We start from the raw sequence: 14,655 nt of genomic DNA, 5'->3' as shown, positions 1-14,655 counted from the left end.
TAAGTGTCACGATCTTGTTAATGAGTAATTTTGACATCAAGCTTTATATAATAAGGTAAGATATCGTTTGAACATAATAAGTGGATTGACTCAGATTTTATTTATATCGAAACTCGAAAGGTATTTATGAATCATAGTTTAGAAACAAAAACACAACTTAATATCGTTGTAATACTTTGGTTTAATATAATTGATATATAAAAACATATATTAAACTAACTTAAACGTTTCATCACGAGATGAAATGTATTTAGAGAGAATAATTACTTTGTTCGAAGACATTGAAACTGTAGCTTTCATCAAGATATAACTTTTTGGGGACAATTGCATTTTTTTTGTCCTTTATTTGCATTTGAATGAAATCGTAAATTCTATATTGGATATTTGAGAAACATAACCACTAATGGTAATGAAATTACAGTTTACTCCCTTACGACCAAACAAAAAACAGAAGTCAAAATGACAGATGTAATCCGGAGGAAGTCTGTTATAGATTTCTTTAAGGTGAATTACAAATTGACGTCAGAGCAGATCAACAAACTGATCTGCGGAAATAATTTGATAATTCGGTTACAGTTTGGTTCGGTTCAACGGAGCATAACCGATCGGTTTTAATTAACCGAGTTATATAGACCTAATTTTCATTCACCCTAACCCTAATAGCTTTCATTTCTTCCTCTTCCACCTTCTGCCTCTCTCTCTCTGGCGATAAGCAATTCTAAAACGAAAAAATCTCTGTCTCTCATCATAATCACCTTTCTTCTTCATCTTCGTCATCTACAGCTCTTCTCTCTGTGAAACATGGTGTAGAGATCGACCTTTTAGATGTCCAAACCCTAATCTCGAGTTTTAGATGGGTAATGTCTTCTTCTTTTCTTTGTCTTATCCTATGTCTCTCTTTTTGAGATCTTGCCATACAATAAGCTATTGGTACTCTGATCCTTAACTGAAATTTTCAATCCCGGAGGATTTCGGTTATGCTGAGAGGTGAAGCCGAGGAAGGCGACATAGAAGAAGAAACTAAAAGGTGGATTCATCGGCAAAGTCGGAGCACCAAAGAATCTTATCGACAGATGCGTCGGAGCACCCGCAATGATGAAGCTCTTCTTGGTGGTACGGGTGAGGTTAGGGTCTCTCATTCTCTTTTCATTCGATCTCCCCTCGCTCTCTCACTCTCTCGTCGTCCCTCTCACCGTCTTTCTCACACATTTTTGCTCTCCCTCTCAATCTTTGAATCTGGCTTAGTTTCGTCAGAAATCGAGAAGAATCTTGTTGAATTGCTACTGCCGTTGAGATTTTTGTGTTTCAGGAACTTCCCTACAGCGTGGAAGGTTTCTCAGTCTTTTCGAGCGGCTTCGACAATCTTATTCTCAAATGGAGAATTGATTAGGGTTCTTCCTCCTCCTCGTTTCTCAAGGTTTAAATTTCTAAAAATTGTCAGAATTGATTATACTACAATACCATCAAGGCTTTTGACTGGTCTTGCGTTTTGGATCTGAGTTTGGAATTTCGTATTAAGTCCCTGCTCTTTATTGAGTTCTGATTTCGTTGCAAATTGGCTTATACCCTATTTGTAGCTGCTTTGTTGTGAGTGATTTGTTTGCTAATAGATTATTTTGAACTTGACTTCTCTTAGCTTCCGACTAAAAATGGATTCTTTCTGGCAGAAGGAGATTCAGGTAGTGTTAAGATTGATGAAATTCTCAGATTTGTGATTTTTGAAAATTGAGTTACTTTTGCAGGGTTTAGAGACATCACCTCGACAAGTAAAGAAACGTCCTCACAAACAAGTAAGGTTTTTTGGTGCAAACTACACCCTCGGTCTATAATTAAGAAAACAAACCTCTTGAAAATTCTAACCTGTTTTATCCAAGGAACTTCTTTAAGAACAAGATAACAAGGAGCCAATAGAAAGAAGAACCGCCATTAGACTGACAAGGTAAAGTTTTATTTTCGTTCAAAAGATCTATGGTTCTGTTTCCAATTGATTTCTTGTAAAGTTGTTTGCAGGTCGTCAGCACTTACAAGAGGAATTTGAGTCTTCAACAGAGAATATCATCAAGGTAGTAGGACAATTGGCACCAATTACAAGTGAAAGTGGACCAAACAGCAGTAAGATCAGTGGCCTCCAAATCCAACTTAACGTTTCATTGTCTATTATTGGTTTCACTCACAATGAACTTGGTTGGTTTTTGTTTCATCCACAAATCAGGTGTTAGTTTCACAACCACACTTTGATTGTTTTAAAAATTGTTTTTGCATCGTGTTCCCCTTCTGCCTCATCCACACACCGTTCTATCTCTCTCTCTCCGGGATTGGAAGCAAGTTACGGAGTCTGCCGCCGTTTCATTTAATGAGCCACGATGACAACACAACCTTCAAGGAGACCAAGCTATGGGGCGTAAGATTCGAAGAGAGTGTCACTGAGTAGGTGGAGATTGAAAATCATTTGTTGTTCAGTTTGCTATATCATTTTATGTAAATTTAGATTATTAATGCTTCTTTCACTTTGGAGATGAACTCGTTCTGATTTTTGCTTTGTCTTTGCTCAAGTTATGTGAATTGTGTTAGTTTTTGTGATGATGTTTCTTGAGCTGAAGTTTCATGGTTGTTGTTGAGAGACTACAAATATACAATACCTGCAGGACCTTGACAATTTCACTGAAATGTTGTTGTGGCCAAAATGAAGAAAACTTGAGTTGCTTTTCGTACATATCATCGAGTCTTGTATCTGGTTTAGACTGTATTATACATGTGGGAGGTGTTCAAGTACAATGTTAAAAATAGACAATTTTCAGGTGGTGGGAGCAAACAAACTGAAGAACGCCATTGTACATAAACTCTTGTAACATAAGTCTGTGAATGAGAAAAGAACATGTGTGTGGTCTGTGTTTAAAAGAGACACATATTAGCACGGGAAGTGATCATGTTATTTAAGAGTCTGTAATAAAAAGGACAAAGTTTCATTCCCTTGATTCTTTCACAGCAAAAGTCTTTATTATCTAATATTTGATTCTTTCATACCAATAATAATATATTATAATAAAATAGAGAGTAAAAAACACTAACCAAGATTGATATAGAAAAACTGAAAAAAAAAAATCCTAGAAATTTGTAATTTAGTGTAACAATTAATAGCTAATAATACACTTCATTGTAGTATTGGAGACTGAACTCATTCACGGTTGGGTAATTCTTAGAAAATTTTTATATCACTTCATTTCATACTTATAGAATTCTACATTATTTGAAGAAGTCTTTCGGATAAATCTTCAGCATAATCATTACAAATATTAAATTGATTTGATTGATTTGTAGACGGTTCATTTTCCCGTGCAAAAGTCTGCCAAAGAAGTCATCGACATAATTATTACAAAGTTTAAATTGATTTAATTGATTTGACGTTAGTTGGTAAAGAAGTCTGCCAAAGAAGTCGGGTTCTTTATATTTTCTGGAACTGTTTCAAATAAACCGGAATTGGTTTTCTAAAACCGAGATTATTTTTCTTGTCATCAATACAGACTTCACACAGAACTCCAATATGTTGACTTCAAAAATAAGTCTAAGTTAATGACCTAACTGCCTAAGAAAACCAAAAACTTGATTTCTCTATATGTATTAATATAATCATGTCAAAAACATATAGAAGCAAGTACATAACATATATCAAAGAATACAACAAGAAAATCTTAAAAATTATTCACCAATTTGCAATAAATTGGTTTTCAAATTATGACGACTTCATGTTGATGTCAACATTTTAGACATAAACTAGTCTCTATGAAGATACTTCCCTTGAAGTCTATTTTGTGTGGTCTATTTTTGCATTTACAATTTAATAAAGCAGACACCGTATGAAGTCTACTAGGATAGTTGACTTCTTTTGTTGTCTTCCTTTGTTAAATTTTTGGTCAGTTTTGCAATTAAAAACATATAACAGAGTAGACTTCTTAGAAAGTTTCAATAAGTTAACTTCGATTATAGTCTACTCTGGTTATTTTTGCAATTGACCAACCCATTGACTTTACAGTAGACTTCTGTCTAACAAGTAGACTTCATCTATCCGTCAACAAGAAAATGTAAACTTCGTCGTGGTTAGTTTTGCAATTGAACAAGTTTGACTTTCGCCAAGTAGACTACGTACAAAGTCTCCAGGAATGATGACTTCGTTTGCAGTCTCCGTGGTCATTTTGGGGTTGACCAACATTTATTTTTTTTAATTAGTAGACTTCTTTTGCAGTCAACTAATTATTTTAATATAATAATATTACGGTCAATGCTTAAATATTTTGGTCAACTCCAAAAATAGTCACTATAGAAGTCTATTCGTTTATTATCGTAAGAAGACTTCGTCCGGCAGTCATAACTAAAAAGTCAAGAATTTGGTCAATTGCAAAAATACACCTTAGTAGACTGCAAATGAAGTATCTGACGGAAAGATTATAATGCAGTCTGAACCATATTTTTTTGTTTTCAAATGAAATTAAGGAGACTGAAATTTCAGTCTACCGGCTCAAAACTCGATAAATTTTTAATTGCAAAATTGACCACATAGTAGACTTTACATGATATTATGACGGTTAGACTAACAAATGAAGTCTAATTTCGCAAAAAAATCAAGGAAAATCACGAAATCTACCGGAAAATAACCTTATTTGTGGTTGTTTCGCAATGTCAAGTACCAAGGACGTCGTCTTTAGTTACCACCGAAGAAACCCAGCACCAATTTAATCACTATCCAAGAATCATGACATATAACAAGATAAATGCACTTGCAAATTTTCTTGGATTAAAATGGAGAGGAGATGGAAGAAAATGAAGTTTTCATAGCATTGGTGTTATTTAAGCTTACAAATTCAGGTTGTTGAAGCTTTAAGAGCTTCAAATTTGGTAGTTCATGGTTGTTGAAAAATTGATGGCGGTGGCACAACCGTAAATAAAAGAAGAAGATGAGGATATGGATGTAATAAACATTTTCGCAAGAAATTCAAATAAATCAGAAATAATGGTATTTTTATGAATACAATAAATGACCAGTGATTTAATAGGGAGAAAGTGACAAATATTGGAGAGAGAAAAAGAGAAATCTAACATTGCAATTGACTCAAGTTAGGGGTCCAATTTTGCTAGTGTCCCTAACTATGTGTGGAAAATCTTGATGACAAAGATATTGTTCCTCATGTCGGGCCCAATGTAAATTTGTTACTATTCAAATTTGTATCGATAATTAGTGTAGCTATTAAATTATTTATTGTTACGATTTTATATATTATTTAATTAGCGTTCAATTTCGGACCTCTTATTCTTTTTCATCTTATCAACTTGTTATATTTCAGCTTATATCCACCTCTCTTCCCTCATTGCAGATAATGGTTTGAAGTAAAAAAAAATATATGGAAGGTATCTATTGCATGGCTTTGTTGCAAAGTTGTTTCTGGCCTGCAATTCAATATATATATATATATATATATATCGAGAAAAAGTTAAATGAATTTCTTTTAGTATAATTGGTGGATAATTTGCAAAGGATTTAGTACGAGGTTTGAATCTCCACTAAAGCTTCTTTACGATGAGAGGGAAATGCGAGTTAAAATTTTATTGTGGAAACAATGTATTAATTTAATTTCGATTTAAGAGTACAAATAATGGTGATGTTAGGTTTTTTATCAAATATTTCTTATACCTAAATCAAACAGTATTAACATTACAAAAATACTCGTTGCTAAAGGCGTAAGATAAAATAATAAGAGAGTTTCAAAAATTTTATTTTAGCATGGAATATAAATATTATCAAACTAATTAAACGTTAATATTCTAATTTTTTTTTCTTTTTAATATATTAGTAGATCAGTAAACTTATGTGCAAAAATCAAAAGGGAATATATTACACCCAATTAATTAAATACAACATTACATAGGAAAGTAGCTTATTTCTGTCATGATAAAAATGATCGTCTAAGAACTAAAATCATTGATATATATTATTTTTTCAGCAAAACATGGCCATATATTTCGAGATCCGAGTGCTCTAAAACTGCAACCAGTTTTTTTTGTTTTATTTTAATTTGCCTTATTTGTTGATTAATATAGTCGATATCTAAAAAAGACACAATTATAATATACTGGACATGGTTGAGAGTAATTTAGAAAAAGTTTTAAGGAAAATGTTTCATCCATCCATGTACAGGGTGATACGAAGAAACAACACCTGATTTCTTGGAAGAGAGTCTGTCTCCCGAAGAAGCAAGGTCGTCTTGGGATTCGACAGGCTGCGGAAATGAATAAAGCCTTGCTGTTAAAGTTGGGTTAGAGACTTCTTCATGATTATGTCAGCTTGTGGGCATATGTGCTAAGAAGCAAGTACAAGGTGGGTGATATGCATAATATGTCATGGTTATTGCCTAAAAATACTTGGTCCTCTATGTGGCAGAGTGTAGCTCGAAGTATTAGGGAGGTAATCAGTTTGGGTCATTGTTAAGTGCTTGGGAATGGTGGTGCTATTCGTTTTTGGCAGGATAAGTGGCTCACACAAAAGCCTCTTTGTGATGGGGTGCTCGGGTCCTTACCTGCGGAGTGTTTGAGTGTACTAGTACAAGATATGTGGCGTGATGGCACTGGATGGAATCTGGGAGAGATGTCTTCTTATGTTGATGAGGATACCAGACTAAGACTGGGTGCTATCGTGGTAAACAGGGTTACAGGCGCGACAGATCGCTTGTCGTGGGGAGAGAGTTCAGACGGGTCTTTTACTGTCACGTCGGTGTATGAACTACTCACGCGGAGTACAATACCATTACCTGATATGGCTGCCTTTTGGTCCCGTGTGTGGAGTGTGGTGGTACCAGCAAGGGTCAATGTTTTTATGTGGCTCATGGGTAATCAAGCGATAATGACAAATGCGGAACGGTTTAGACTACATCTTGCAGACTCAACCTTATGCCAAGTTTGTAAAGGGGGGAAGAGACCATCATTCACATTTTACGAGATTGTCCAGCAATGGAGGGAGTATGGAGGAGACTAGTGCCTTTGCGGAGACAGACTCGGTTTTTTGGGACATCTTTGTTGGAATGGTTATATGAGAATTTGAGTGGTGCTTGGTCAAAATTGTTTGCTATATCAGTATGGTGGGGTTGGAAGTGGAGATGTGGGAATGTGTTTGGTGTGAATGGAAAATGTCGTGATAGGGTGCAGTTCTTGAAAGACCTGGCAAAGGAGGCAACAACGGCTTTTTTGAAAAACAAAGGTTCTACACATAAACCGTTAAGGGTAGAGCGAATGATAGCTTGGAAATCACCACATGAGGGTTGGTTGAAACTGAATACGGATGGGGCATCACAGGGTCATACGGGTTTGGCGACTGCTGATGGGGTGTTACGGGATGTGTCAAGGAATTGGTTAGGAGGCTTTGAGGTGAACATAGGGATATGCTCGGCTGCTCTAGCGGAGTTGTGGGGAGTGTATTATGGTCTTCACTTTGCGTGGGGTAAGCGAGTGTCTCGCTTAGAGTTGGAGGTTGATTCAGAAGTAGTTGTCGGTTTTCTTCAGACAGGGATTAGTGATTCGCATCCATTGTCGTTCCTGGTACATATGTGCCATGACTTTATCTGAAGGGACTGGTGTGTCCGTATTTCGCATGTGTATAGGGAGGCTAATCGTCTTGCGGATGGATTATCGTCCTATGCGTATTCTCTTCACTTAGGTTTTCATATTTTGGAGGTGGTTCCAAGTAGGGTTGTGTCGATTAAGTCGGATGATACTAATGGTACTGCGTGTCCATGACAGATTTGTTTTTGATTTTAAGTTTTGAATAAATTATGGGAGATCTTTGTGTCCCATCTCCTACCCAAAATTTTTTTTTTTTAAAGTTTTAGAGGTAAAATATTATTACCTATATTGCTAATTTGCTATGTTGGATTAATGCTGTACCAAAATTACTAGTTTAATTTATCTTATTAGACTTTTACATTCAAAATTAACGTGTTCGAAATAAAATTTAATTATACGGAAAATAAATATTTCCACAGTAACAATATAATGAAAGTAGTAAAATCGTTCATACAATGGAGATCACCCACCCTAATACTATTTTTTAGATATATCATGTTTTTTCATCATTGCTTTTGCCAATTATTTCCGCAAACACAAGTTCTACTGATCAAGTCATCATATTCACATATATTTTTCTAGTAATGTGGAAGAATTTCTTAATAATTAGTATTTTATAATAAAGTGTAAACCGACACTGATTCAAAATTTACAATCATATATAAAAGCCTAATTATTATTTTATTTTTCTAAAAGCAACAACAAAACGTCAAATTCTAATTTAGCACACTCACAACGTGCTCTAAAAACGAGTGGTGTGGACGAAAAATCTCGTCGATAAATAAATATGAAGGCCAGCAGCATTTGTTGCACAAATCGAAACCATACACGTACAATTATCATCTCCTAATCCCCCATCCGTCGTCATAAGTAACCATACCGTAGACTAGACCTGCCTCATTATAAATACCGCCCTAAGTATCACACAAAAAACATCACAAACCAAAAACTAAACCATACAAGAAAAACATGAAGATCCTCTCGCTTTCACTTCTCTTTCTCTTGGCCGCTACGGTCTCCCAGGGCCGGTCTTCGACATCCGTTCCAGGGATCATCGAGCTCCTCAAATCGGAAACCATCTTTGCGAACGAAGCCGAGATCTTAGAAAAAGAGCAGCTTTCCATCAACTACCACAACTGCAGAAGCTGGCATCTTGGTGTTGAGACCTCTAACATCATAAACTTCGACACGGTGCCGAAAAATTGCAAAGAATACGTTAAAGACTACTTGGTCACTTCCAAACAGTACCAATACGACTCGAAAACTGTGTGCAAAGAGGCTTATTTCTACGCAAAAGGACTTGCCCTAAAGAACGACACCGTTAATGTTTGGATCTTTGACCTAGACGACACCCTCCTCTCTAGTATCCCCTATTACGCCCAACATGGATACGGGTATATATACACATTATAATAATGATTAATATTAGTTCTACGTACTACCTCCATTGCATTAACAATATTCTCTTCATATTCTTCAAAAATGTTTAGACTTTAGATGTCAATATATGGAAACGCACATTTAGGTTTTATTGTATTTAATTAATTTCACAACTCTAAATAATTTGAATGACCTAAATTTTTTTTGTTTTGTTTTCATATCTATTTTTTTCATGTTAAAGTACAATTTTTTTTTTTTGTTGGATTCTTAGGACTGAGAAGGTAAATGGAGGGGATTACTGGACGTGGTTAGGCACCGGAGCATCAACTCCCGGACTCCCAGAGACCTTACATCTTTACCAAAACATCATAGAACTCGGGATTGAACCCATCATCCTCAGTGACCGATGGAAGTTGTATTCAGACGTCACTCTCGCGAATCTCAAGGCTGCTGGCGTGAGCAACTGGAAGCATCTCATATTCAAGTAAGTATCAATTAGCTTAATTATATATACAGTAACTATAAGTATCATATATGACTGAATCGAGGAGTATATGTTGAAACACAGGCCAAACAACTCGAAGTTGAGGCAAGTGGTGTACAAGTCAAAGGTGAGGAATAGCCTTGTGAAGAAAGGATACAACATTGTTGGCAATATTGGAGACCAATGGGCTGATTTGGTTGAGGATACCCCTGGGAGGACTTTCAAGCTCCCTAACCCACTCTACTACGTGCCTTCTTAAGCATCTATGAACATGTCTTTCAGTATTTGTCCCCATGCACCTACTTCGTATCTACGTCTTTTCGTTTATGTTTGTAGCCGTTTGCCGCTGCTAAAATAAAATGTCTCCATCCTATCCTATCACAACTCAATAAATAGTACGATTATGAAATGATTTCACTTTTTTTTTAATGAATGTTAAATTTATATTACCCAAAAAACCTGTTCTTTTTTTACATATATGCAACTTAGAGTAGTATCTAAAGCTGTGATTTCACAGTTTAAATTTAACAAGATTAAAATATCAATATGAATCAGAAACTAACTTAGCTTAATAAGTTAAATAAAAGTAAAAATAAATACTGGAAACCCTGGACTTAAAATATTAACCTATATATAGATTTGCTATATGTCAATGCTGAGACACATGTAATTCTATGTATTTCACTCATATTATTGTAGAAACATTTGGTTATCAGCACAGGAGAAATAATTAATCTGATAAAAATGTAAATAAAGTTTAGAAATTAAAGTGATTGAGGCAATTAAAAAAGGTACCGAAACAATATGTAATTGAGAAAATATCAATCTTGTAAATTATTGTCATTAAATAGTGGATTTTTAACCCAACTTTGATTATTATTTAATTCTCGGAATAGATAATTATTTTGTAGAACATGTTATATATATGGTCACATACTATTTTTTTTAATACGTAAATGCCTAATTTACCATGATGACCTAACAAAAAAATATAACTCTCTCTACTCTATATTTTATTTTATAAAGTTCACATAAAAGATACCATGCTACGAGAAAAAATCATCGATCTAACGACAATTAAGAATTAACTAATTAAGTAAAAGGTAAACTCACTTTAAAATATATAAACTACTACTTATTTCAGTTTTTCATTGTTATGTTTGCTAATTACACAAGAAATTGTTTCCGCAAACAAAAGTCATCGCACAAACAGTTTTCCAGTAAAGTGAAACAACTTCACAATAATGTAAACTGAAAACTATGACTTAAAATTCACAAGCATAAAAGCTTGGTGGTTTAAGTGAAATATATCTCGTCGGTCATGATTCGTAAACTGTCCAATTCTTCAATTGACCTTAAACACAATGGGGCCAGCAAGCATTTGCATCACTCGAAGCCATACGATATACTTATGTCCTCATCATTGCTCATAGTGTCAATTTCAATTCATGAACCCTACTAAAACAAATGAAATTGACACAGTAACTGAGTCACAACGTGTTCCAAAAACGAGTGGTGTAAAGTGAAATATCTTGTTCGGTAATAAACAGAATGGGCCCAGCAAGCATTCGCATCACACGTACATTTGTCTCCTTGTTGCCCATCGTAACATGAAAAATGTCGTTAAAATCACGAACTTTCAAATTGTGGCCATTTTAATCATCAACTTTCTTGGAGGCCATTATAAACATGAACTTCTGTTGACTTACCGTTTAAATCATCAAACCTTGTTGACCACGACGAATTAGACATGTTGTTAAATTCTTAAACGGAGCAATCAGCCAGCGTTAATAGGTCGTTAATCTTCCCCGTTAGTGTCAAAACGACACCGTTTTGAACTTGAGTGAACCCGAGAGAAAACTGAACAAAATCCCCAAATCGAAAACAAAATCCTTAATTTGAAATCAAACCCTAAATCTCGATTTTTTCCCATCGATTTCTCAGTCTCAAATGCTGAAAGTGAGAAATAAAGGTGTGATATCGTTTGTTGGAACTCCACCTCGACCTCCACCAGAAGATGAATCACTGAGTCTAATTGTGTTTGATCGAAACCCATTAGATGAAGAGGCTCAAGTTGGAGATGGAGCTCCACCTCCACCGCAAGATGTTGCAGTTTCTAATGTCGGAGATGGAGGTGGTGAACCGGTTGTGTGTGTATCTGAATCTGTTGTTGGAGCTAAAGGAAAGAGAGGTAAAGGTGGAGCTTCAGGTCGGCGTCGAAAACATAAAAAAAGAAGTGATGGAAGTGATGAAGATGACGAAGTGGAGCCTGCAGTGGAGCATGATAGTGAAGATGACTGTGCCGTTTATGGAGATGAGGATTGCAATGATGTTGATGATGCAGTAGATGGTGGAGATGAAGAAGCTAATGTCGAAGAAGTTGCTAACTTAAACATTGAAGATGATTTTCCAGAGATGGTTAGAATAGAGGAAGCTGGTTCCGATTCTGACAGTGGTGATGATATATGGGACGACGAGAAGATACCCGATCCTTTGTCGTCGGACGACGAAGATGACATCGAAGAAGAAGACAAAGACGAGGCAGCTCCTCAAGATTGGTCTGATCCAAAGACTTTGCTAGCGGTGGAGAAAACATACAACTCTCCCGATGACTTCAAGCTTGCCATGTTGATGTACTCTTTGAAGACAAGGTACAACATTAAACTCTATAGGTCTAATGCTTTCTTGGTTGGTGCAAAGTGTTGCTATGTTGATGAGGATGGTGTTGAATGTCCTTGGAGAGTGTATTGCTCATATGAGAAGAGGAAGCATAAGATGCAAATTAGAGTTTATGTGAATGAACATATATGTGTTAGCTCAGGGTATACAAAAATGTTGAAGAGGTCTTCTATAACATTTTTGTTTGAGGAAAGGTTGAGAATAAATCCAAAGCTTACAAAATATGAGATGGCTGCTGAGATTAAGAGGGAGTATAACTTAGAAGTAACACCAGATCAGTGTGCAAAGGCCAAGACCAAAGTGATGAGTGCAAGAAAGGCTAGTCATGATTCACATTTTGCAAGAATATGAGATTATCAAGCAGAGGTATTGAATCAGAACAAAGACTCAGAATTTGAGATTGAGACAGTTCCTGGGCCGGTAATTGGAAGCAAACAGAGGTTTTTTCGGTTGTATATATGTTTTAAAGCTCAAAAGGATACATGGAAAAAAACTTGTAGACCTATCATAGGGATAGATTGAGCTTTTTTAAAATGGGATATAAAAGGGCATGTTCTAGCTGCAGTTTGAAGGGATGGGGACAATAGAATTGTACCTCTTGCTTGGGCAGTTGTAGAAATAGAAAATGATGATAACTGGGACTGGTTTTTGAGACATCTCTCAGCAAGTTTGGGTTTGGTTACAATGACACCTCTAGCTCTCATTTCGGATAAACAATCGGTATGTATCCCATCTTTCATTTTTTCTTTTTCTTGTTGTCTCGGGTTACAATATGAGACTTACCCTTGTGTTAATTTGATTTTTTTGCAGGGTTTAGTTAAAGCAATCAGTAACATCCTTCCACAGTCTGAACATCGACAATGTGCAAAACACATAATGGATAACTGGAAGCGAGACAGCCACGATCAAGAACTACAACGCATTTTTTGGAGGATAGCATGAAGCTACACAACATGGCAGTTCAATGACAATATGGCAGAACTGAAGCAGTACAATCCTCAAGCATACACCACTCTACAAGTTACAAATCCAAAAACATGGTCAAGAGCTTTTTTCAAGATTGGTACTTGCTGCAATGACAATCTTAACAATCTTAGTGAGTCATTCAATAGGACTATTAGACAAGCCAGGAGAAAGCCTTTGTTGGATTTGCTTGAGGACATAAGAAGACAGTGCATGGTCAGAAATGCAAAGAGGTTTATCATAGCTGATAGGTTGAAGACACGGTTCACAAAAAGAGCTCATGCAGAGATTGAAAAAGCAATTGCTGGAGCCCAATATTGCACAAGATATATGGCCAGAAACAACATACATGAGGTATGGGAGAGTGGTGTAGGTTATAGTGTTGATATGGATGCAAGAACTTGTGGATGCAGGAAGTGGCAAATGGTTGGAATCCCATGTTCTCATGCAGCAAGTGTGATAATAGGGGAAAAAGAGAAGGTTGAGGATTATGTCTCTGACTACTACACAAAGAAAAGGTGGCGAGAGACATACCTTGATGGTATTAGGCCTGTGCAAGGGATGCCACTGTGGCCTAGATTGAATAGGTTGCCTGTATTTCCACCACCATGGAGAAGAGGAAATCCTGAAAGGCCTTCTAACCATGCTCGGAGGAAAGGAAGAAATGAATCTTTGTCTTCTTCAAATACCAAGAAGATGTCAAGGGAAAAAAGGATCATGACATGTTCTAACTGTCATCAAGAAGGCCACAACAAGCAAGTTTGCAAAAATCCCACTGCCATTAGTGTGCCAAAGAGATCAAGAGGAAGACCACGAAAATATCAGGTTTAGTATAGCTTACAAGTTTTAGCATAGATTACAAGCAAGTTAGCATATAGCTTACAAGTTTTTTTTTTTTTTACATACACTTGAATTAGGTACCGCAACCACAAGGATCACAAGCTCATCAAGTACCACAAGTATCTCAATCTTCTCAAGTACCACAAGGAGGAGCTGATGAAGGACAACAAGGATCTCAATCTCATCAAGTACCGGTTGGATCTCAATCTTCTCAAGTACCTCAATCTTCTCAAGTACCACAAGGATCAAGAGAACATGTTCCACACGGATCAAGAGCACACGTCTTAAGAGCACACACATCAAGAGAACACGTGCAAGGACCACAAGGAGAAGGACCACAACCGCAAGGACCACAAGGAGAAGGATCACAAGGACAAGGACCACAACCGCAAGGATCACAAGGACAAGGACCACAACCGCAAGGATCACAAGGAGAAGGATCACAAGGGCAAGGACTTGGTAGATTTGCATCATGGTTTGAGTGTTCCAACTAGTTTTTTGTTTTGTTTTCTCACAAGGGCAATGACCAAAGTAGAACCTATCTATGTTGTTAAGGATTTGTTGTCAAATTTTTTGGTTTGTTGTCAAAACAAGTTCTATGTATGAATTGGTACTTGCAACAAAGTCTTTCATTGTCAAACTACCATTACAAAGTCACATTACCACAAACTCAAAACAGAAAACAAAAGACTCTAGTAACCAAG

The 14,655-nt window shown here is 36.2% G+C and overlaps 1 protein-coding gene, 1 long non-coding RNA gene and 1 pseudogene across 17 annotated transcripts; all 3 read left to right on the top strand.

Annotated features, from left to right (window-relative positions):
- Positions 1 to 576: 576 nt before the first annotated feature.
- On the top strand, positions 577 to 2,599 carry LOC104706790 (uncharacterized). Of its 16 annotated transcripts, none has more exons than XR_015564560.1 (8): positions 657 to 857; positions 968 to 1,124; positions 1,310 to 1,417; positions 1,637 to 1,679; positions 1,743 to 1,790; positions 1,888 to 1,939; positions 2,011 to 2,112; positions 2,213 to 2,599. It is a non-coding gene; the product is annotated as an uncharacterized LOC104706790 (long non-coding RNA). The 16 variants fall into 16 exon arrangements; XR_015564562.1 differs by having other exon boundaries at positions 1,875 to 1,939; XR_015564565.1 differs by lacking the exon at positions 1,637 to 1,679 and having other exon boundaries at positions 577 to 857; positions 1,875 to 1,939.
- Positions 2,600 to 8,378: 5,779 nt separating this feature from the next.
- Positions 8,379 to 10,014, top strand: LOC104706789 (vegetative storage protein 2). Its single transcript, XM_010423018.2, has 3 exons — positions 8,379 to 8,999; positions 9,257 to 9,469; positions 9,554 to 10,014. Exons 1-3 carry the CDS (start codon positions 8,575 to 8,577, stop codon positions 9,726 to 9,728), a joined length of 813 nt encoding a protein of 270 aa, XP_010421320.1. The 5' UTR covers positions 8,379 to 8,574; the 3' UTR covers positions 9,729 to 10,014.
- Positions 10,015 to 11,419: 1,405 nt separating this feature from the next.
- LOC147939807 (uncharacterized) lies at positions 11,420 to 14,445 on the top strand (annotated as a pseudogene).
- The last annotated feature ends 210 nt before the right edge of the window (positions 14,446 to 14,655 follow it).

Source organism: Camelina sativa, chromosome 8 (genome assembly GCF_030686135.1).
Source record: "Camelina sativa cultivar CO46 ecotype springtype chromosome 8, ASM3068613v1".
Lineage (NCBI taxonomy): Eukaryota > Viridiplantae > Streptophyta > Magnoliopsida > Brassicales > Brassicaceae > Camelina > Camelina sativa.
The sequence above is the reverse complement of the archived record's forward strand: the minus strand, read 5'-3'. Positions and strand labels throughout refer to the sequence as shown.

Bases quoted from the DNA above. Each gene is read 5' to 3' on its own strand.
- LOC104706789 (XM_010423018.2), top strand. From the start codon at position 8,575: ATGAAGATCCTCTCGCTTTCACTTCTCTTTCTCTTGGCCGCTACGGTC. The intron at 9,000-9,256 runs GTATATATACAC...TTGGATTCTTAG, and splicing joins TACGCCCAACATGGATACGG to GACTGAGAAGGTAAATGGAG. The intron at 9,470-9,553 runs GTAAGTATCAAT...GTTGAAACACAG, and splicing joins TGGAAGCATCTCATATTCAA to GCCAAACAACTCGAAGTTGA.